The sequence below is a fragment of the Ursus arctos genome, unplaced genomic scaffold (genome assembly GCF_023065955.2).
Source record: "Ursus arctos isolate Adak ecotype North America unplaced genomic scaffold, UrsArc2.0 scaffold_6, whole genome shotgun sequence".
Taxonomy (NCBI): domain Eukaryota; kingdom Metazoa; phylum Chordata; class Mammalia; order Carnivora; family Ursidae; genus Ursus; species Ursus arctos.
In genome coordinates, this window is record NW_026623078.1 from 62,391,154 (window position 1) to 62,416,430 (window position 25,277).

At 33.7% G+C, this 25,277-nt stretch overlaps 1 protein-coding gene across 3 annotated transcripts in view; it reads right to left on the reverse strand.

The window, feature by feature from the left end:
* The window catches only part of CSMD3 (CUB and Sushi multiple domains 3), a 1,143,082-nt gene that overhangs the window by 854,404 nt on the left and 263,401 nt on the right, over positions 1-25,277 (reverse strand). For all 3 annotated transcript variants that reach the window (XM_026495547.4, XM_026495546.4, XM_026495545.4), the window contains exon 4: positions 13,291-13,485. In XM_026495547.4, the coding sequence (XP_026351332.2) occupies positions 13,291-13,485 (195 nt within the window). The remainder of the gene's footprint in view (positions 1-13,290; positions 13,486-25,277) is intronic.

The window sequence follows — 25,277 nt, forward strand, 5'->3', positions numbered from 1 at the left end:
GGTGGGGGAATGGGATAGACCGGTGATGGGTAGTAAGGAGGGCACATATTGCATGGTGCACTGGGTGTTATACACAACTAATGAATCATCGAGCCTTACATCGAAAACCGGGGATGTACTGTATGGTGACTAACATAATAAAAAATCATTATTAATAAATAAATAAATAAATAAATAAATAAATAATAAAATAAAGTTATAGAGGCAAATACTTTATTTTTTTTAAATTATGTTCAGTTAGCCAACATATAGTACATCATAAGTTTTTGTTGTAGTGTTCAATGATTCATTAGTTGCATATAACACCCAGTGCTCATCCCAACACATGCCCTCCTTAATACCCCATACTTTGAATTGTTCACCCATGTTATTTGATAACAAGTTTTACTGGGAAATAACTTGAAAAACAGAAATCTGTAATAACATGAGATATAATCGTACTCAATTTGTTTCTATGATCATCCAGAAAAGACTCAGGAAGGTTGTTTAACATATCCTTCAATAATAAATTGCTCATTGATGCATTTTAGATCATTTCCATTGATTCAGCTAGAAGACTGCAAGTGATGGTGATATATTTTTTAATGTTGAATCCAATAAACATGAACAGCTAAAATACACAAGGTTTTCAGTCATATAGCAATATTTGAAGTGTTTTTACATTTTCTCTTTCCTATTTTTTCTTTATTCCTTTACCATCTTTAATTGCATCTTAAACACTTGCCCCATATATGGATTATATGAGTAGTTTAGGAAGAATTCTAAATTTTGATAGTTGATGGAAGAATGTCATCGCATTGAATGAAACTAACTTTCCCTGGACCTTGTGTGTGTATCAATAGCATACAAAAACTTGTAATATCCACTTTGTTAATATAACATTAACTTTAGTTAAACTTTAGAAGGATTCAGGAAAACAAATTATTCCCATATAACTGAACACTTTCCCTTTGAGATTACTGGGGATTGCTAAGGAAAGAAATCAAATAAATGTCCCCATGAAATAATCTACCCCCACATACCACATAATATCCTTTAGTCTCTGACCTAGAAACCCTTTATCCTTAAATAAAACATCTGCAATATGATTTAAAAATAATATGGTCTGTTCAGACCACAGATGTTGAATTAAAACAGACCATATACTGAAGATGCTAAAACTTGTGGGAAAGGAAAGATAATATCCAAAAAAATTTAAAGATGGCCTTTCTGATAAAATGCCCCCTACCTAACTAAATGTTTACTAGTTAATAAGCTAGATATCAATAGCAATTCGATGTTTTTGTTGTTGTTGCTGCTAATGGAAACTTTAGCCTATCCTCTAAGCATTTACAGATGCCCCAGGGGATGAATCCTGATTTGTCTAAGTCAGTGAAGGTGGATTCACTCACCATTCACAAGTGATCAGGATAGTCCTCCTTTCAATAACCAGAGTATTGTGCATAGAAACAATTAACTGTCACTGGAAAGTTACACAGGTTCTAGAATCTTACCAAGATGCTACAGAAAATGGTTCTAGTTTACTAGACTTTAATCATTATATCAGTGTGAACTTTGGCAAGTTTTTTAACCTCCACATGCCTCAGTGGATACTTGAAATGAGATATTCATGACCAATTAGTATGTTTTTGTAAAGGTAAAATGAGATAATCCATATACTATAATGCCTAGATATAGTCTTAGAACATGATAAGGAATTAATAAATATTAGCTGTGTTATTACTGTTGAGATGGTGGCATAGACTGAACCTATGTGTCTCCCAAAAATTCATATGTGGAAACATACCAGTGCCTTAATCTTAGACTTCCCAGCTACCAGAACTGTGAGAAATAAATTTATGTTGTTTATAAGCCACCCAGTCTGTAGTATTTTGTTGCAGCATCCTAAACAAGACAAATGTCAGATAGAAACTTCTCTCAATTATCTTCCACTTCCGTGCAAATGTTTTTGTGTGTGCAAAATGGAGGACACAAACCTTCTGCCCATTGCTAATGGTCTCTCACTTATGATGGGTAATTTTACATGAACAGCAGTTGCTATCTTGTCAAAAAGAAAAAATGCTTGACATCACACTTTCAAATATACTTAATGGCTTACACCTGCCTAGAGGATAAGTTTCAAGCTCTTTAGACTTCAAAATACTCCAAAAGATGATTTCGACCAATGTTTTCAGTTGAAATTGTAATCTCTCCTCCCCTCTACATCTGTCTCCACTAGCCAAAGTCAATTCATTTTTAGTCTCCCCAAATGATGTGTTACATCACCGTACCTACAAACATGCACATGACTATGCACATTATATATGACTAAATACATTTTCTCCCTAGCCCTGGAAAGTGCTTTCTCTATTTTTACCCATTGAAACAGCTTGAAAGCTTAAAAAAGTATTTGGTAAAGAACAAAGAAACAAGGAAAGACTATTATTAATAAATGTTTAGTTGAAATGAGTAGAGGAATAAGGCAGTAGCTTAACACAGTAGATTGTTATAAAATTAAGACTTTTTGTTTGTGTGGTTAGTTAGACTTAATTTAATGAAAAGTGTTAAGCAATTACATTGGCTAAAATTAAAGAAAAAGTGGAAAGAAAAAGTTTTATAATCAAGACAGTGGGGAAGAGAGTATAGTACCGAGGTTAAGAAAATGGTATTTGAGCCAAGTTGCTTGAATTCAAATCCTAGCTCTGCCTTTTACTAGCTATGCAATCTTGAGAAATTTTCTTAACCACATTGTGCTTTAGTTTCCCTATCTATATAATGGAGATTCAGATAGTAATCATTCTGTAAAGCATAAGTATGAAGATTAAATGGGTTATTACAGGCAGATTTCAAAACTATCTCTGACCCAAAGAAAGTGTTCATTAATTATTATGAGATAAAAAGGAAATAATACAATATATCATCATATTATCACTTATTTTTCAAGTCTCCATCAAGATTAATTTCTCACCAAGACAAATCCTCAACTGCATCTACATATTATTTGTACCTTTCTTGGGAGATGCGGTATAAGGGGCTATCTATACTATACTACGTAGTTATTTATGCATACATCCTAGACATTATAAGATCCCTAAAATTTGTAACCGTTGTGTATCCTTTTTCTATCACTGTGAATCAATAGGCATTTGTTAAGTGAATTTAAATACAAAGATGTTATCTCACCTTTAATATGAAAATATGTTGCTATAATTTTCATGTCTTATTTTTAACATTGCAACCATCAAATTAGGTGTTTGAATGAAATTTAGGGACAGCAATAACATGCCCAGTATTTTTATTGAGGCATGATACTTTGTAATGTGATAATATTCTAAATATGCAATTAAATTAACAATGACCTCATTACCATTGTTTAGAATCAGCATTTTATTTTTTTCCTTTTATAATTTTTTAATGTTCTTTATTATATTATATTAGTCACCATACAGTACATCCCTGGTTTCTGATGTAAAGTTCGATGATTCATCAGTTGCGTATAACACCCAGTGCACCATGCAATACGTGCCCTCCTTACTACCCATCACCAGCCTATCCCATTCCCCCACCCCCTCCCCTCTGAAGCCCTCAGTTTGTTTCTCAGCATTTTAAATTGTAGATACAAAAATTCAGCACCAGGAGTCATTCTAGAAAAGGTTATGAGATTGCAATCATACATTTTCAGAAATTCTGGAATAACTGATAACAGTATTTACAAATAAGTACTTACAAATTAATACTAAGCATGAAGTCTCTAAAAGCTATATCATATTGAATTTTCTGTGTAAAAGGTATAAATACAAAAACCAAATTATTCTGGAAATAAGCACCTATTCAAAGAAAAAATTTTTTAAAAATTAAGATATTAATGCAGAAACATTGTCCTTTTGGCTCTGTTCTCAGTGGCCAAATTCCAAATTTATAAAGTATCAAAGAGATTCAAATTTTAAAAATAAGAAAAAAATTCAGTTAGAACTAAATCTAGATAGATTTATAGATCACTCTTATTGGGCAGTGATGTCAGGCATGTGTGTTTTGATTCTAGGAATACGGTCCTTGATCTTTTCCATAGCAAAGCCTCATTTTATATCAGAAAAAAATGTGATGCAACCCTGGAAAGTTCTTTCTCTGAGTTCAAATTTACAGATATCATAAAGGACATGGATCATTAAATTATACTTTCCTTATGATGTACTGCGTAAGAAGTTTCTTACTCTACTTTGAAAGTTAGGTTTTGCATCACAAATTGTTTTTACTTTGTGGACTATGAAGTAATCATGTTTTCCCAATTTGTTTAGGTTCCCAGATGGATTAAAATCAAACTTAATGCTGATTCTAACAAATATGTAAGAATACAGAACATGATCTTTGTATATTAACCTTGCTCCTGGTTTCATCTCATTCCTCTGAAATTTTCTCTTAACATAGCTATCCTTGTTTGCATTTAATTTGTTTGCTATATGTATCATGTTTTTAATGCTGCATTAGTTTTTTTAATTAGTTAAAAATTAAATACAAGTTTAAATAAATGATCTTAATATTTTAACTTAGTATGAATGTTGTGATAACCCCAAAAACAAGGATCAGTAAATAAGAGAAAATTGCATTGGTCAAGACACAAGGAATTAGTGACATAAATATGAGAACAAAAATAATAGAAAAACACTTATTTTTTTTTCAAGACTCCCTAAAAATTTAAGATACTCAATGCCAGTTTTACATACTTAAGACTTTTATAGTAAAAATAAAATTATTTCTGCTCTGTGGGGTCAGATTTATATTTGGGAAAAGCCTAAGGAAAGTGACTATAGAAAGATTTTAGAATTCAAGCACATTAAAACAATAGAACAAAAAAGTAGAGTTTTTGAAGACATTCAAGTTTCAGAATTTCATTTTGTTCTCCGCTAGTAACTATATGTAAGATCTTTCATCATTGAATGACTCAACCAGACACACCCTAAACATAAATTACTAAGCGAGTGACTGATAAAACTGTAACAGGGGGCATAGAGCTTAAGACCAAAAATGTGTAAAGTGTCCTTCCAGAATAACTTTATAAAAACTCTTATTACTGGGCTTTCTTAGCTCAAAAAACAGGGAATTTTCATATAAAGCTCATCTACTAAAATGTGTCCTATGGCATTATTCAATGTCTTTGATTGGCTTCCATTCCCTTTCCTCCTTTATCCAAAATTATTTTGCCTTAAATTTTGACTTGAGGTAGCTTAGAGTAACAGAATGCCAAATGGCCATCACTGTGGTTCACTGAGCTTAAATCCTAGTATGACATTATAGGTTCTTATGCACGGAACAGTCTATTTCACCACAGGAAATTCTGAAGCTGTCAACATATTTTTGGCTAAGCACACTCCATCATTTTTTCTTTAAGTTATGAGCCCATATAATCATGTGAATGCTTTGCAGACACCAAGATAATATAATTTTCTATCTTTCTACATGTTTTGAAATGTAGATAAGTGTTGGAAATGAGTACTGCTTAATGCTTTTAAAATTCTGTTTTTATTTTGGGCGCAATATTATGGAACTATTTGACGTAGCTTCTTCAAAAATATACACTTTCCTCAAATAATTTAGATCTTTCACTTAGAATATTTTAAATTGTTGTTTGTCAAAACAAGTCGACAAAAACTCCAAGTAAACAAAACTTCCAAGGAAGTGTATGGCTCAAAATTCTACCAAACAGGCATAAACATCTGAAGACTCAGTCACATAAAAAGGAAATTCACTTTTTCCTTTGATTGTCAAAATACACATTGTTGGCATTTGTGTAAGAATTGTACAGAAAGAGAAAGAAATGGAAATCATTCCATTAAAGAAAAAGAACCAAACTACTGCAAATTAACAATATATTATCATAACCTCTAATACAAAAAAATACAGTTCTAATGACTGTCTCTTTGTTGGCAAAGAACATGAATTTGTTTATAATAAGAATGGCAGATGAAGAAACAAAAAACTTGGACAACTGAGTAAAGCCACAAAAATGTTTGAATTATCTTATAGAGGGTGAAAGGGGGGGGGGGGTTATAGCTTCCTGAATGGAGAAAGACACAACATGCTAATACCATATGGGGAAAATAATATGTGAGTTGAATGTTAAAGTAATAGCTCACTGTTAGTTGCAGTAGCAGGGAACAGGACAATTACATTCTTACCGAATACAAGATCCTGATTTTCTTCTCTAAATATCAGAAACACTTGGAAGGCCAGCACCTATAGCTTACACAAGAATGCCGTTCTATCTTTTCCAGGTCACCAAATAGATCATCTTCCAAATAAAAGATCCCATATCCAATAGATTATGAGTTTCACGAGGCCTGGGCTGTTTCATCCATCACTGCACTTAGCATTGTGGCCTGTGAAAAATGACTTCTTAATATATATCAGGTTATTGAATATACATCAAGTGTGAGAACTTCTAGAAATGAATGCCTCAGAAATGCTGTTGCCCTTGAGAAACATTTTCACCACTGATGTATATTACTTGCTGATCCCAACCTAATTTTCTAGGTTAATGTGGGGCTTAAAATTCCCCTTAACCACTGCAACTCTGGTAAAAATTAATTCCACTGCCTATATGGTCCAAGACATGTCCATTCTCTAATGTTATTGGTTTTCAAATACCTGTTTTGATGATGATAGAAATAAGGAAATTGCTACTTATTGATTATTACAGATTAGGCATGTTATATACATTCCCTAATATGATCCTCATCATAATACTATAAAGTAGTGAGGACTTCCCCTATTATGGGAAAACTAAGATCTGAAAAAACTAAATAACTAGATAAAGTTTCTATACCTTCTCAGTAGCAGAGATGTAAAGCAAGCAAGGCTTTTATTATATTAGTCCAGAATCCATCCTTCACAGAAATTTTTACTGTTATCTTGAAAAGCATTCTCCATTATATCAGAGCTGTAGGTACATGTTTAACTGTCAACAGGTATTTTTAAATATACTGAATACATATAACACAAGTGATAGCTATTATGTCTATAATATTTTTAAATTACTTTCTTTTAGTATTTGAAACAACTTGCAAGTTTTTAGTAACTTCTATGTGCTAGACATTACACAAATATTTTTAAATATTACCTCGTTTAAGCTAATCTCTAACATTCACAGGTTCCTAAGATAGGTAAATATATTTTCAGTTTCTGACATAAGAAACAACACACTCAGGTAGTACATAGCAGTACGGCAAATCAGCTCGCAGATCTTATGCCCTCAAAGATAAATCGCGTGTCCTTTGCTCCATCATACTAGTATTTTAATCAGGACATTTTCAGCATTTTATCACACAAATGGACTTTTCAGGACAAGATTAGAGTACATGAGAGGGCGACTGAGTGCTGGCCTGATCAGCTGATGGAAAAGCATACATTTTCCAGGGAGAGATGAAGTAGCAAGTGACCTGGACACTTGCAAGTCTTTCCTTGTGGCTTGACAGTCTTTGAGGTAATTGTATAAGCCCATTACCATGTAATACATGCATAACTTCCTTGTTTATTAAAAGGCATACTAAAAATATTTTCCTCATGACTGTCAAATATAGCAGTTCACAAAAAGGGACCAGACCCCTTTAGGTGAAATGACGGGGCTAATGAAAGCAAGATGTGGTGCCCAAATAATGTTGCTCCGATAATAATGGCAAGTGTGGTGGAGAAACTAGGTCTGCTAAAATATTTTCTAAGATAATATTTTAAAATAACATCTTTGGAGGGGGCAACTGGTGGCTCAGTCAGTTAAGCAACTGACTCTTGATTCTCCTTAGGTCATGACTTCAGCATCATGAGATGCAGCCCCGCCTCAGGCTCTGCACTGGGCATGGAACCTGCTTAAGATTCTCTCTCTCCTCCTCCCTCTGCCCCTCCACCCCCATTGCTCATGTGCTTGTGCTCTCTAAATCAATCAATCCATCATGAAATACAATACAATAACATCTTTGGAAATCGACTAAATTAAACCATAAAAGCCCCAATTTTCAAAAAGAATACTTAATGCATGGTGTGGCCCATGACATTTTGATATTCAACAGTGAATTTAATTTCTTTTTTTCTTTTGCATAGAACAATTTATCACTAACACTACTCTTTCTATGACTCAGGGAGTTACAATAAAACATTCTCTCCTTTGGGAATGGATTCAAGAAAAAAGAAGGCAATTTACTAGGTTTTCAAATGTTAAAAAGGAGGATTCAAGATTTTAGCTTCAAAAGAAAAAAAATCTTAAAAAGTAATGTTATAGGGAATTAAAAAAAATACTGGACTCTGTTTTGATCTAGCACAGAAAATCTCATATTAGAAAATATTTTCATTTTTCAATTTGTAGCTCAGTATTATGTTTAAGCACTATATAGAAATGAATAGAAGCATGAACTAAGTTATTTATGTATTTTGTTCTCAACTCTATAAATTATTTTCCAGTTTTCATATTTAATTATTTTTGTACTTAGGTTTTATCAATAACCAGACCTATTATTAACATAGCATATTTCTGAATATCATGTCTCAGCATTTACACATGCACAAGTGTGTAATCAGGGCAAATACACAGAATAAATGGCATTTTCTGTTTTCTAATACTGAGCAAGGGAACATATAAACACATTAAACATCCGGTTCCACTAGCCTTACAATATATCCTTTACAAGCATTACTTCTTGTCAACACTCTCTAGCAGTAGATGTTTGGGGCTTTGTTTTTTGTTTGTTTGGTTTTGGCTGTTTGTTTTACTTTTAACCTTGATCTGAAATCACTATTTCTGTGGAAGGCTTCAGTATAATTCGCATGTAGAAACATCTGACTAAACCTTCCCTCCTCTATCCCCTTCTCCATTACCTCTAATTGTTCTTCCTAATTCCATGTTTGGGTAACACATTTTATCCAGAATTATTGATGAAGGTTTCAAGTAGAAGAATAAAGTTATATTCTGACAAAACAAGCTGCTGCTCTTCTTTCCATAAACTGTTTTCTTTACCACATTGTCATGGAAGGCATTCTTATTCCCAAGAATAAAACTTTGAAGATACTTCTCATTCCTCATTGCTGATGTAGCTAATGGCAATTTCTTTTGCTTTGTCAGAAGAGACAGTTCCCTCATCAGCCCTTTTGCTTATCTGTCCTGTAGAATATTTGGTTGAGGTCACATGGCACCAATTGACTATATGACATCTACATCACTAACATAGAAGCCTTCCCCCAAAAGGATCTCATCTGTCAGATCAAAATAAACTTTGTCAGCATTTGACAACATCATATCCCTTCATTGATCATTGCTTTCCCTGAAACCCCTATGGATTCTAAGATCTTTACTTTGGGCTATAAATATACTCAAACAAGAAAATAGAACACCTTTTTAAAATATAACGCCTTTTAAAATTTTCTTTAATTAATCTAGAATTCATCCTAATACAACCTTAAATATTCTATGATTGATGACTTAAATCTTAATAGGTTAATTCTTCCATCAAATGATTTGACTTTTTGCAGACCAACGTTTAAGTTCATGTATAACTTTTATAAACAGTTTTATTAGTTTGCCCTGGGGTGTATATATCAAAATGTCATTCTGAATATAGAATATCATTATGAATTTTAGAACATTTAATTTAGGAATAGCATATCCATTTCACCTTGTCTGCCAACTGCTCTTAATTAGTAAGGAATGTTGGGAGCACTGAGTTGAGAAGGACTCTGGGGCCACGTCGCAACTCACTGGGAATAAATGTCATAGAAATGTCTATCAAAGGAGGGAGTACAGAAAAGGCACGTGGCCCAGGCATTTCCAATCCAGACCTACAACATAGGAGTTCACTTTCACTTTTTCTAGAATACTGCCTAGCACCAGGCAGTTGGTTGTCTTTTTCAAATACTAGCAGATAGTGTTGATAAAATACATCCTGCTTGTGAACAAACACAAAAACCTTTGCACCATACCCTCTAGGTTGACGTGGCATTCGTTTTTCTTAATTAAACTATCATTGTTAGGAAGCATCAAAAGAATTCTCTAAAAGCAAGGGTTTCATCAAGGAGAGACACTATGTAAACTATAGGGAAAGCAATAAACAGATCATTACAGGGTTATCAGCCCCCTGCAAAGTTATAAATTAAAGAATCAGTATGCTATCAAGTGGCAAAGAGCAGAGGAGGGATGCCATGGTCTAAATAATCTATCTTTTCTTTTTGACAACCACACAAAATCCAAATACTCTATTCCCCTATTCTTTAAGTTTAAAAAAAGTGCTTAATGGGAAATAAATTTTTCCTTAGAAAATTAGATCATGTGCTCTATGAAGTCTGACTTCATAGACTCTACCTTTAGCCAGTGAATATTAGTAACACACCAGAACTACTCTTAGGGCTAGAAAGGAAAATTATTGCCTCACTGAAAATGTTCTTGCTCTATATAGTTTTTATTTTTAGCCAGTCCTTTGTGAAATTTTCTCTTAAAGTGTTGTCCCTACCTGAACTTTCTTCAACTCAACTGAGAGAAATTAAGCTCGTCCTTATCAAGGTGTCTAACACACTCTACAGATACTGATATTGAAGTACTTATCACACATCATTGTAATTATCTGATTACATAATGATCAGACCCACTAGAACTGCCTTCTTAAAGGCAAGACCTGTTTCTTAATCATCTTTGGATTTTCAGTACACAAAATAATGCTTTATACAAGATATAGCTCTAATAAATAGATGAGTGAATGAGTAAATTTATTCACTGGTATCACTGTTAAAGAGAAGAAAAGGTAAGCTTAGCATATTGAAGTTGAGCAGGCAGAATTTCCAAAAATAGTGGATATCATATTTTTTTTTTGACAGATAAAAATCATAGAGGTTAAAATGGAAGTTAAATCAAATAAGCCGGAAGAAATTCAGGGGGGAGAAATAGAGTACATACTCTGGGAAAACAAAACTGTAATAACAAGACAGAAGTTTGGTTTTAGGGTTAGACTTGGATATAAGATAATGGATATTATCCACCCACTTTTTGTTGACTGTAATTCTTTTCTTTAGGGAGGAGATGGGTAAGAAGCGCGAAGGAAAATTGGGTAGACAAAGCTAGCATAAATAATAGTTTAGTAGGTATCTGGTACTTTACATATGCTATCAGATTAAACTCTAACAGTACTGATGTTAGTATTTCCATCTCTTCATCCTATTAGAGCTAAAAATAGTTTCCAAAATTAATATACTTTTTGCTCAAAGGCCCTAGTCATTAGGGGCACATCTAATATTTAGACTCAGATCTTCCTGGTTCCACAGGTTCTTATCTGAAGTGAGATGAAGAAGGAGCCCAACAACAGGAATAATATTCAGGTAGTACTGGTAGTGCTCCACTGAAATCTCTTAAAAATGCTTCTTGGTTTTATGAACCTTAATAAGTCCTTTTGATTTCAGAAATTTTATGCTTTTAAAGAATGATTACAGTCTTTTGACTGTTTCAAATGTAAAACTCCATTTCTTTTCTTATAATAAAATACTTCTGAAGAGAAATGCAAATTATTTTGGTGAAGTGTCAAAAGGGTAACACAGCTTAGGCTCTGCAACAAACAGAATGGGTTCAAATCTAGCATCCCCACCACACCCCAAACTGAGAGAAATTTCTCCATGGACTCTAACATTTCTTCACATCTTGTAAGCAGAGATTCCAACTGCCCTTCTGCTCTTCTTACTAAACTATCTTTTCAAAGATGTTTGTACAACAAATAGTTTCAGAGGACAGTGTCTTCCACCAGAGTAAAGGACAAGTTTGCCTATAAGCTTGAGGGGATAGAGATAGGGATGCCCTCCAGAGCAAAGGGCAGACACGCTCATTTACAAAGGATTCCATTTCCCTAAGCTCATGGTTTTTCTCCTATAATACCACCTATGATGTGTGCAGGAACCTCATACTCTTCATATCATTCTATGAAAATCAGGGCTTAGAGAACTGCCACAAATGTTAATACTCCGGCTGCTGACACTTCTGTGAATAATAAATTCTCCTCTATTTCTGACCCAAAAGACTGGGGTCTTCATCACCCAAGAAACTGTGGCAGAGAAATTTAACTTGCAAGTAGAGTAAAATCTGACTCTTTATAGTTCTTGACATTTACTGAGTAAACTTCAGCAGTTATTCCAAAATTTTTGCACTTCAGTTTTGTAATGAAAATTTAAAAGTGACTATACTTATAAATTTCTTAGTACACTATAGCATCCAAATGGTGTTCTAAGTGTTCAAATAAATGGTAGCTAACAGTAGTCAGAAATAGCAGCAGTCAAGGCAGCAGTAAGAGTAGAAACCGCAGTAGCAGCAAAGGTAGCTAGCTAACACTGAAAGAAGGCCAATGCGCGGCAGGTATAGGTTTTCTTCCTTAATCTTCACAACAAATGGAATAGTTGTTGTTGTTGTTCTTTTCTCTCTCACTGGTTAAGTGAGATAAATGAATCTGAAAGAGTTGATATGATTTGCCAGAAGTCACTCCTATGGTCGTTGTCAAAGCAGAGATAATTAGCTATGTCTGATTTTCAGGGGCCTTTCCCACGTGTACTTGCAGCCACATGTCGGAGAGGAAGCTACAAAGTAACTGAGATCAGCACTTGGATATTCCTACCTCCCATTCATACAGGAAGCAAATGCCGAAAGATAAAAGAGATACAACTCATTTATCTCTCTCTGTTAGAAAAGTAAGCACACAGAAAACGATAAAGGTCTCTGAAATTTCCGTGGGCAAAATGCAACCATGAATTCAGCTTCCATTGAACATGTTCTATCTTTCAGGCACTGTACTTTGAAACTTTGTCCACATTAGAGTATTACTGTTTTCCCCATAATACAAATAATTTTTATCAGTATCAATTAAATGAACTATATAGCATTCTTCTTTCACAAATTCCCAAGCTAACTCTTCCACCAGATATCTTTAAAAGATTCACAGATTCAATCAATACTTCAAAATGTAAACAAAATTATGACTTTGACAATTAAATTTATAAACATCATAAACTTCATGTTTTTCTAATATAAATACAAAAATACATTTATGTACAATGCATAAATATGTATATAGAGATATATTGAACTGTTTCATTTCACAAGTAATGTCCTATTTTGACAAGCATTTTTTCTAAACTTATGTAGTATACATATACACATACGTATTTCTCTTAAGCTTCAAATTTTGAACCCCAAGTGCCAAACACATTTTGCAAATACACTGTCAGATTGCAACTCTTACTTTTAAAATGTTTTCATTGTGTCAAACAAATAGTCAATCAGCATAAAAATAAATATTTTTTCTTTACCTCTGCAGATGGGAACAGGAAAATCCCATGAGGCTGTATTCACTGAATTGGCTATACAGGTGAGTTGAGGGTGGCCATCAAGAATATATCCAGTTACACAGCTGTAGCGGATCTTGTCCCCAACATCAAACCGTGTACCATATAATACACCTTTGGGTGGGACTCCTGGGTTTCCACAAGAGCTACTCTGCAATTCTATAAAGGGGGAGAAAAGGAGAATTTACAGTTATTTTAATACATATTTTGATGTTTTAGATTTTAAAAAGTATATGTAGATACAGATGTCTCTTTTCCTTTCAGAAAGTGTCATAATAAAAGGAAATGGCTTCCATCTCAACACATATAACACAGAAGTATGGAAAAGGAACTAAATTTTACCAAAAAGCTATTAGGTCTCATTCTTTGTATTAGAAAAATTTAAACATTTTATATTAATCTTTCTAGCAATTTTAAAAATCATCATTACTCATTTTACAGATAATAAAGCTAAGATTAATAACACCATTTACATGACTTCTTCAAAGTTACATTCTACTAACATTGTAATAAGCAAATCAAGTTTCATTAATATGCTCTCATTACTATGATGTATCTGCTTAACTCTAAAGCATTTCTCTGAAAACATATGTATACATTTTGGGCGGAAACATTTTTTTTCCACTTAAATAAGAAAAACACAGTGCAGTACTGAAATGGAAATATTTTTGAAGTTGGAGAGACTGGGCTAGAATTCCCAATTTGTTTAACCTGAAAATATAACAATAAGAAGTGCATACAGTTGTGAAGTTTTAAACAGATCAATATGTTAGGATATTGTATGTATCACCTTATTTTATTAGTTAATACAAAAATCATGCAAGTATACAAATATAAGAGATGCTGGTGATGGGTAGTAAGGAGGGCACGTATTGCATGGTGCACTGGGTGTTATACGCAACTAATGAATCATTGAACTTTACATCGAAAACCAGGGATGTACTGTATGGTGACTAACATAATATAATAAAAAACATTATTATAAAAAATAAAAATAAAAAATAAAATAGGGGCGCCTGGGTAGCGCAGTCGTTAGGCAGCTGCCTTCAGCTCAGGGCGTAATCCTGGCGTTCCAGGATCGAGTCCCACATCGGGCTCCTCCGCTGAGCGTCTGCTTCTTCCTCTCCCACTCCCCCTGCTTGTGTTCCCTCTCTCGCTGGCTGTCTGTCACATAAATAAATAAAATCTTTAAAAAATAAATAAATAAAAAATAATAATAAAATAATATTCATTTCAGAGAAAAATCCAATTTCACTGTAAATGAAAAGAAATGGAAAGAAAATATATAGAAATAGCAAAACCTACAGAACTTCATGAGGTTAAGAAAGAATTATTTTTCCCAATATTATTTTCTAAATTGAAAGATTTTTCCCAATATTATATTCTAAATTTTCTATTACCTTTATATTATTTCATACTATAAATAATTGTCAATACAAATACACACTAATGAATTACTAAGCTAAAAAGTATTGAAGTTTGAGTAGGCTATAGTTGATGGTATGATGAAATGTTAATTTCCTACTTTTGACAATTATGCTAATATTACGGGAAGCTGGATAAGAGTATAGGGGAACTCTGTACTATTTTCACAATTTAACTGAAAGTCTGAAATTATTGCAAAATAAAAAGCTAAAAAACCACTGCAACACAAAAATGAAGTATGTTTCCATGTTGCTTTGATATTCAGCCAATTTATGTAGTTAGTAAGTTCCATGCAATGTTAATATTTAATATTAAGCCAAATACCGATAAGCCACTATAATATGGAAAATATCAATGACAGTAAGTAAAAATACTAAAATAATATGTACAGGTAATTTTACAAAAGCAATGGCCATTTATAAATGAGAAGTGTATACAGAGCTGAAATTTTGTATTTTTAGCCATAACAGGTTTATAGTACTTTTGGGAGTGTTTCCAAAGTAAACATGATTTTTTCTGTATAAACTTTTCAAAGATAGTGAAAGAAAAAATCAGTCAGAAATTTCAAATAAAGTCAGATTAATCACTGAAAAATGTATTGAGGATTTATAGAACTTGAGTTATATATATTAGAAATAAAGCATTTACTTTCAGTTTAGGATAATTAGAGTGTGAAACCTAAAACAGTAAAAAAAAAAAAAAAGAAAAGAAAAAAACTTGACTAATATTAATTACATATCAATGGTTTCTATAAATAACAGGCAATGTCCTTTACCCTCCTCTGCATTCAAAGATACACCATAAACTAGCATCTGTAAAATATTGTAAATATCAGTAGACAAGGTTAATGATCTCTAATATTTCACTTTACTATTTCTCCAAGGCATATTTATAAGTTCATTTTCAGCAAAATTTAAAACATATTTATTGTCTGTGAATTTTGAGTAATTCTTTAAAAATACTTTTGAAATGTACAGTTTATTTTGAAATAGTTTTTTTTTTTTGGAAAATTCATTTCATTGAAAGATGAGATGTTTGCTGCAAGAGAGGATGAGGTTAATAAGTTTTGATAAAATGAATGAGCATTCAATCCCTTGAATATAGTAATACCAAAGGAAATTCTTTTAATGAAACTATCGCTTGTGGCCTTAGAATCAATCCACTCTTTTCCCTCTCACCTCCTAAAAAATAATTAAGGTCAGGACTTCAATTATCATAAAGTTATGTATCTCGGAGAAAAAGCAGTTTCCAAATTATTTCACAGGAAGCAGTTAGGTGGAGGAATGAAGAGAAAGAGAGAAGAAAGCTCTAAATAGTTCTTATACTCAGATTTAACTTTGATTTAAATGAACAAATAAACATTACCCAGAACAAAGTACCTAAAATAAAAATGGAAAACACAGGAAGTGAGTCAATGAATGAATAACAGCACTGGTTGGAATCTTAATACATTACCTATCTATTGCCTGCCTTATGGCTGAATTATTTCTAAGTCAGCAGACAGATAAGAAGTCAGCTATTTCAAAATAAAACTCAAAAAAGAAAATTCTAAAACATATCTGGTTCTCACCTTCAGGAAATTCCTACTTTGTATTGCCCTTGTTTTTTGACTTTCATAAATAACAACTACCCGTCATTCTCTATAGACTGAGTAATCCATGAAGACAGTTATGAAGTTGTTTCACATTCAGGTTTAAGAGATCCCAATTCTACAGCCAGTGTGCATGGATTCAATTTTTTGTCCTCTCCCAACTCTTTAATTTGGGACTTCTCCTTAAGCTAGGTCTATTTTAACAGCAAAGGATGTGTTATTAACTGAAAGAATTATATAACCCATCACCCAAAAATGCTATATTCTGATTCACTTTTTAGTCTTGATTTTTGAAAAAATAGTGCTTCATATGTGAACTTTTTAAAATAATTTGTTAATTAATATGACAGTACAGAACTAGCTAAATTAGATTAAGTTTTAGGCATTGTTTCTACCAGCTGTCAAGAGTTTGAATTGTAGGGGAAAATGAAGTTCAGTAAAGCAGAATATAAACTAATCATTAATATACATGGTTTTTACAATAAATGGTGATTTTGTTTATTATAAAATCATTCTTAAGGAAAATTGAGATTTAACAATAAAGAATTTTCATGTTAATTCACCAAATGTATCTACATAATAACAACACCCTGCTTATCACATCACTGTTTTCCTGAAGTAAATAATTACATCTAAAAGGCAGAATTGCCAGCCTCAGTTACCTTCTTTCATCAACAGATGACATAGATGGATTGGAAAGTTTAGGTCATTAAAATAAAACAATTATAGAACCAAACATAAAGCAAAGATTAAAATGGGATTGGAGTGTTCTGGGTAGAGTACTTTAAAGTAATTGTCACGATACTGTTTGAGTAATGATCAATTTTTAATGCAAAAATTGTATTGCAGCTTTATTTGAATTTATTCTTGGGCTCTGTGCCACGAGATTGTGTTTGTGGATAAAACAGAAATACTCAAGGGTTCACCTGGGTGGCTCATGGCTCACTTGATTAAGTGTCTGCCTTCAGCTGAGGTCATGATCCTGGGGTCCTGGGATCGAGCTCCCCATCAGGCTCCCTGCTTCTCCTTCTGCCTCTGCCCCCGCTACCCATTTTTGCTCTCTCTCTAGCTTGCTCTAATAAATAAAATCTTTAAAAAAAAAGAAAACAGAAATACTCGAGTGAATAGTTCAGTGAACTGAGAAAATTACTGGAAAACAAGTCTGAAGACTTTACACTCAAAAAATGTTTCTGAAGATGTCAGGGACACTTTATATAAGTTTACTGCTCTGTCCAAATGATTGAGTCAAATTAAACTTCATCTGTTTTTTGCTAGAAATATATATATTTTATTTATCCTCTCTTCTCAGAGATATTGAAATTATCAGCAAACAATATGAAGGCATTTTGGCAACATAAACCATGCTAAAATGTGAGGGATTATTGATAAAGCAAAAAATTGCTTAGGATCCAATAAATAAAAATCCAAATGGAGGTTGGACTTTATTGACACTCCTCTATATTAGTCGAAAGGAAATATAATTATAAATTACATAGTAACTAATTTATTCATCAGAAGCTCTTGAGGGTTATGGTTAACATTGGTGCTCTGTAATGTGTACCAGTTAAAGCAACACCACCTCCCTTGCCTTCTAAGAGTACACAGTTGAAAAGGTTAATAAATAGCCTTAATTGTTGAGATCAGCTATGAATCGTCCTCTTTTCTAGGCACTTAGGCATTCATATTCCCATTTATATCTCACAAATTACCCAATGCCATATATGATTTTCCTTGTTGTACAGAAAGAGAAACTGAGACTCAGAAAGATTAAGTAACTTTCCTAAGGTCACCCAACTAATAAATAGATTTGTAGCTCAAGACTAAATGTCTCTAACGTTAAAAAAAAAAGGCTTTGATTATTTCACAATCGCATGTTGTTGTCCATGAAAAACAGATATTCATTTCACAAGTGTTTATTAAGCAGCTAATATGAACAGTACTCAGGGGATATAGTTTTGCAAATGACAAACACAGCCCTCCCCTCATGGAATTTATTAACTTGGTATTGACCAAGTCAATTAGCAAGTAATTACATAGCATTAATTATAATATGACAAGTGGGATAAAGGAAACGCGCAAGCTATAATGAAAGTATATAACTGAGAAAACTTAGTCTTGATTAAGAGGAGGTCTGAAAAGAATTTCCTCATAAAGTCAGGTTTAAACTGAGATCTGAAATAGGATAAGGAGGGAGCTGGATTTAAAAAAAAAGTTTCAAAATTTGAAATGTGAGAATCAAAAACTTTAAAAGTTATTAGATTTGGCAAGGTTTTATGGGTATGGTAGGATATAAACTGAACTGGAAAAAGTACTCCAAAAGGGTTGTCCAAAGACAGGTTCATGTAGTGAATACATAACCTATGCATAGGTTCGTGATTAGAAAAAGGAACTATCTCTGTCATTAAATGTTTTTTGAAGGAGATACTATAAGCTCTAGAGAAGGGAATGATTCAGAGAGAATAAATGAAATCTATTCTAACTGTACATATGAGCAGAGATTTTCATACGTATTATGATATATGTACTTTGTGAGTTTACAAATTGAATAGTAATTCAATCTTGAAAATGATTAATTGGTAAATAGGACCATGAAAATTAATTAAAAAGATGAGAGGCAAGAATACTGTATGCATACTATTTGTACGTAAGGATATCAACTTTATAAGGCTGTTAATATGACTATATAAAACAATATATGGAAGTCATTTATATGCTGAGCAAGTACGTAATATATGGTTACGTATTATTATTAGCTCAACAAATTGCACGTTTATTTTTACTATAATCAATTTTGCATTTGAGACATCTAAAATAGGTGTGATTAAGTTATGATCTACTAGTGGTAGGGCCATATCTTCAATATATGCTAATTAACTACATAGATCATTCCTGATGTCTTAAAAATTAGTCAAAAAACAGCAACTTAGTCAAAGGTAAAATTCAATTACTCCTTTCTAGGTCATAATTGAAATTCAAGGTATAATTCAACTCCTGGTAGGATATTTGTACAACCAAATTCACAAAGCTTCCTTATGGCTGTCATTGATTAATTCTATCATCTATTAGTTGGTATCATATATGAAGCATTATGCCAGGCACAGTGATTATAAAAAGATATCTGATGTATTGCATCCTAACAAAGTCCAGATAAGTTAAAAAACAAAGTTTCAAATACTTTTGAAACAAATTTAAATCCTAAAAGACAGTGTATATCAAGGACTATAAGAGAAGAGAGTTTTTTACCACATTTTCCTTGGAGAAATTCAATAAAACTCTACTAAGCAATTTCAAAAAAAAAAAAAAAAGGAGTGATTTATACCAATAAACACTTTACAATAACCTTGGCTTTTAAAAAATCCCCAATTTGTTAGGAGCACATGGATAATTGTGAAAGGCAAGATATTTAGCAAGATATCAAGAAGAAAACCTGACCTTGAAAATTGGAATGAAAATCAAATGAAAGGATAACAGATACCATGACTACAGAATTGCATAATTATTCAGTCAAATAGATGAAGCATGATCCTGCTGAGATCAATTAACAATGCTTTAAAACACTGTAAAATTATATCTACTAAGGGAAGTAAAATCAGGTTGTTTGTACTTCTTACAGAAAATTAATCTCAGGATTTTATTTCCCAGATGATTAAAAATAATTTAGGGGAACATAACATCAAGTTGCACCACCTAGTACCTCTCTCATCCTGAGACTTCAAAGCACTTAACCAACTAATACATTTTCCAACTTTTTCAGCGGTACAAAACGTTCTTTTATTAAAGATACTAAACCATTTCATTCACATAGGATATAAATGGTGTCATTTGAGAATTCACTTGGAGACTGGATGAGCAAACATTTTGTGAATATTTTGAATCAGCCATTGCATCTATCCTATTCCCATGGACTTTTACTTCAGTATATATGACTGATTTTTTTTTTTAATTTGCCTCCTCACTAGACAGTGAGCATCTTGAGAATAAGGACTCTAATTCATCTTTATGTATAAAGAATTTAGCACATTTTGTGGTATGCTGTTGACAAGCAAGAAAGGATTGCTCAGTTAATTGAGTTATTTCCTCTAATAGAAAAATATAAAAGATGATCATCACGCAGAGTTTGTAGGAGTAAATGTTTAGAGACAAAAAATAGAGTGGAACCAGTAGACTAGAAGAGAGCTGTTGGCACATTATGAACTAACCTTGGGTCATAACAAGCATTGGGCCACAATGGCTGCATATGTGATTTTATAGATCAAATTACATAACTGTGCCATTTAAATCTGTTTTTTTTTTTAATGAAAAATTCATTAACTTCTATAAACCAGTTCTTAAGCATGAACATGGTTCCTAAGCTGCTGGTCATGCTCCAGTTCTCAGGGGGATGTTGGAAATGGAGCAAACAGTAGGCCATATTTGCCATTGTAAAAGTTATCCTGAAGCTTCCAAGAGGTTCAGATTTGGCAATCAAAAGGACGAATACTCATTATTTTTTATCAATATTATTTTAAATTAATGAAAAAGATTCAAACAAACTACTGGCTGCTGGAGAACTTAGAGTTCATCTCATTCTCACTGTCTCAGTTCATCTGTCTCAGTTCATCTGTCTAAGAAGAAAATATATTACTACATTGATTTGGCTAGGATGAGGGAAGAACGCACACAGATTACAATGTATTTTAAACAGCAACAGAAGAAAAATCTATTGTCACTATTTTTTTTTTAATTAAAGTAAATCCTTGGGTGGGCTGATTATAATTCCAAGGGAAGGAAGTGTGAAGCAGTAAAACAGTTAGTGTAAAACCAAATACATAAAAATTTGTTGTCTAGGTAACATTCTGTTTTGATACGGGTGTATAGGGTCCAAAGGTAGCACAGGTAAAAGTTTTTAGAGTCAGATCAAGAATAACGGTCAGGCTGGTGATGGGTAGTAAAGAGGGCACGTATTGCATGGTGCACTGTGTGTTATACGCAACTAATGAATCATCGAACTTTACATCAAAAACCAGGGATGTACTGTATGGTGACTAACATAATAAAAAAACATTTAAAAAAAATAAAAAATAAAATAAAACTTATAATTAAAGATAAAAAAAATAACGGTCAGATACAATGGAGTAAATCCACTGCAAAATATACAAGACTAGCAGTTGCCGGATATGTACTTTGGATCTGTGAATAAGAGGCAATTAGTGTTCTTTCAATTTCAAATATCTGTGTTTTTTGTTTTGTTTACAAAACAAATTTTACCACCTAAACTGAACTGATGAAAAACAATACTGTATTTTATTTTGTAAACTAACTAAATTAAAGTAGATGGGTGGAAAGGTCATGATCTATTAAAAAAATATATGATTATTTAAACCTAGCTACAGCCTGTGTAGCTACCAGAATTTTAACAAAGCAGAAGAAATAAAAATATAGAATGGAAGCATATTAGCAGCCATCCTCACTTTAAAGTTTCTAAAAATAGAGTAATGCTGCATCTATATGAGTAGCATTTGAGAACTTGATTCAGTATAATAGAAAAATATGAATAGATTCTCCTCTCCTATGACAGAATTGGGACAAGAATCTGTATTAAGACTTTTGGATAATTTAATTCTTTAAAAAGATGTGTTAAACTGATTATGGATAATTTACTGGATTATATATTCATCCAATATGAGTGAGAGATGCCACTGTGTTTCATCAATTAATCAATCACCAATTACTGAAGCCTGAAGTATAAATGTCAAAGGGACAGAAAAAAGAGGACACTTGTCTGTTCTTTTGGAACTTATAACTCAATTGGAAACATAAAGCATGTATAGTATGACCTTCTGGCAATTAAATAATAAAATGGACTCCACAGTTGAATTTTTTTTAAAGTTACCTATTATATATTTATACAAAAGGAAGAATATCGTATGAAATAAAGGAGAAGGATTTTACTTGGAGAGGAGTCAAGAGAAGAGTCAACTAAATCATATGAATAAAGGCAAGAAAGAGAAATGTACAAGATATGGTCAAGGGTAATGTGCAAATTAAATGGCCTAAGTAGAATACCATACATAGGAGGAAACACAGAATGAAACTTAAGAAATGAATCTTAGGGTCACACTTTGGAGAGCCTTTAAGTTAGCTGTCCTGGGTCAATGTTATGCTAATGCAGCCCGTAAAGCCCCATAATGAAATGGCTAAAATAGACAGCAGTTATTCCTCTATGTAACTCTGACTGGTCTTGGCTGGGAAGGATCAGACTCTGACCTCAGGTCTTCAAGGACTCACAATTTCTTCCATCTTCCTGCTCTGTCATCCCCTTGGGCCTTACATTTGTAAACTTGGTAGAACTGGATTTCCAGAAACGTTAATTCCAGGCTATCTTGAATTCAAACAGACGATACTGGGAGAAACTTTCCCTCCTTTTCCTTTACTCCTGACAAAGCCCCTTCTCATTACTACATCCTATTCAAATTCCAAAGTTTCTGGGAAATGCAAAGCCTTTTCTCCCTCCTATTAAGGCCAAGTCTAGTTCCTCGTGGACCAGTACCTGTTAGAGCAGAAAAGGGATGGTCAAAATAAATATCCTTGTGTGGATAAGAGAAGAAAAGGAACTATTCCACAGTCAATGGTCATGAAAATAAACAGAACATATTAGACAGGCATTATGAAGATCCTCCTATCCTGGAAGACCCTGGTACTGTTCTTGAGATGATACTCCTGTGTCCTGTGTCCTCTGCTGTCCTCTGCTGTTCCCTGGCATTTCCTGTTGAACAGTTCTTACTTGTCCACATTCTACATGGCAAAATTTGAAGTGGGTATGGTATAGCAGAGTTTCCTTAGGATTACATAGGGCTTACATCTTGCATCTGCTAATGTAGGTTTGGTACTTGAAAATTGCCTTAAGAATTGAACAGTCAAAAGGATTTGAAGATGACTTCTAGGATTTATTGACTAAAACTCCCTCCAAAAACTTATTAGGAACTGGTTTGTTTCTAGTTATTTTCATGTGCCAGTGACCACTCTCCACCCACCTGCAACCTGCTTTCCATCTCTCTCATTCTCTTTTTAATTGGGACTACCTTGGAGTAATCTGAAGCAATAAGCTTGAGCAGGAATGCAACATGATTTATCTCATCTCTGCCCCAGGGCTGTCCTCCGTCCTTTGACTAAGAAACTTAATAAGAGACTCTGATAAGACTTTTTATCCCCTACTGTACAGAAGAAGCTGGCTTTTCCAACCCAAAAGTCACCAAAATTTTAGACTCTATTTCCTTCCATTTCTCTTTAATAAAAACTGGCCAACATATGCCTCAGCTCTTGTCTGTATCATCAAACGCTATCAAAGGCAGCCAGGAACAGGCACAGGCCTTAACAACTTTACCTTCATTCTTTTGAACTAGAGCCTCAGTGCTCTGCCTTCCACGTTGTTACAGCAAGTGCGTCACCACACTTGCCATCACACAGAACAGTCACCAGCTGTGTGGCACAGCCAGGAACAGGCACAGGCCTTAACAACTTTACCTTCATTCTTTTGAACTAGAGCCTCAGTGCTCTGCCTTCCACGTTGTTACAGCAAGTGCGTCACCACACTTGCCATCACACAGAACAGTCACCAGCTGTGCGGCTCACAGTGCTTCCTCACTGCTCTTCCTGACCACAGAACAGTAACACAGGTTGCAGTCTTTTCTTTTAACGCACCACTTCCAGTACAAATATTTCATCAATGCCAGACACAAAAACCATTTTTTAAAGCATAAAGGGAGTTAACATAGTTTCCAGGAACAGGTTGTAGACTGGACCTCTTGATTTATACAGAATTAGCCCAATAAGGGAACTGCTCCCTTGAAGCCACCCCTGGAATTAAGTTTACCTGGAGTCACTGCCACCTCAACACCAACCTCTAAACAGCAGGAAGAAATGGGTTTTTTTACTCAGAGGAAGCTGGACAATGCTGGAGAGTGATGTAAAACTGCAGCACAGATAACGAAACCCACAGCGAGAACATGCAGGAAAGTGGCCTGTGCCTAAATTCCGTGTTTCTTTCTCACACAATGTGTATATCCTTGGTGGAACTTAATTCACATTCACTATAAGAAAGCCTCAGAAATGTGTATTTATTTTCCCTGACATTGTCTCTTTTTTTTTTTTTTTTTTTTTTTTTTTAAGATTTATTTATCTAGAGAGAAAGAGCATGAGCCAGGGAAGGAGCTGAGGGAGAGAGAAGCAGACTCTGCAATGAGCTCAGAGCCAGAGGCAGGGCTCGATCTCATGACCCTGAGATCATGACCTGAGCCAAAACCAAGAGTTCGATGCTCAACTGACTGAGCCATCCAGGCACCCCTTTTTCCTGACATTTTCAGTTAGAGAGTGAAGTAGAGATTGACAGAATTTATCTGATCTTTCTGCCTCATTTTTAGGTTATCACCCTGTTGGAGAGTTTATAGGTTAATGCTTTCAACATACCTGCATGTAATCCTTCCAACTTGGCTTACAGAAGAAAGTCCCATTTCCCACCTGATGGTTAAAAACCCCCACAATCATGCCCATTTACATTTCTCCAAAATCTCCCTATGCTTAACTACTCTATTTCAGTCAAATATTCCCTGTTTCCCAATATATCATATGTATTCTCGCTTCACAGGTTTGTACATTTGAAATAGCTCCTATTGCTTCTATGTCTACATAAATGTTTCTTTTATTTTTAATATTTTTATTTATTAGAGAGAGAGTGAGAAAAATCACAGAAGGAGAGGGAGAAGCAGACTCGCCACTGAGCAGGGAGCCTGATGTGGGGCTCGATCCCAGGACCTGGAGATCGTGACCTGAGCCAAAGGCAGACACTTAACTGACTGAGGCACCCAGGCACCCCTATACAAATGTTTCTACCCTTAGAGACCTAAACCAATTCCTACCTTCTCTATAAAGTTTTCTAAACTCTTCGGTCCATGTTGAT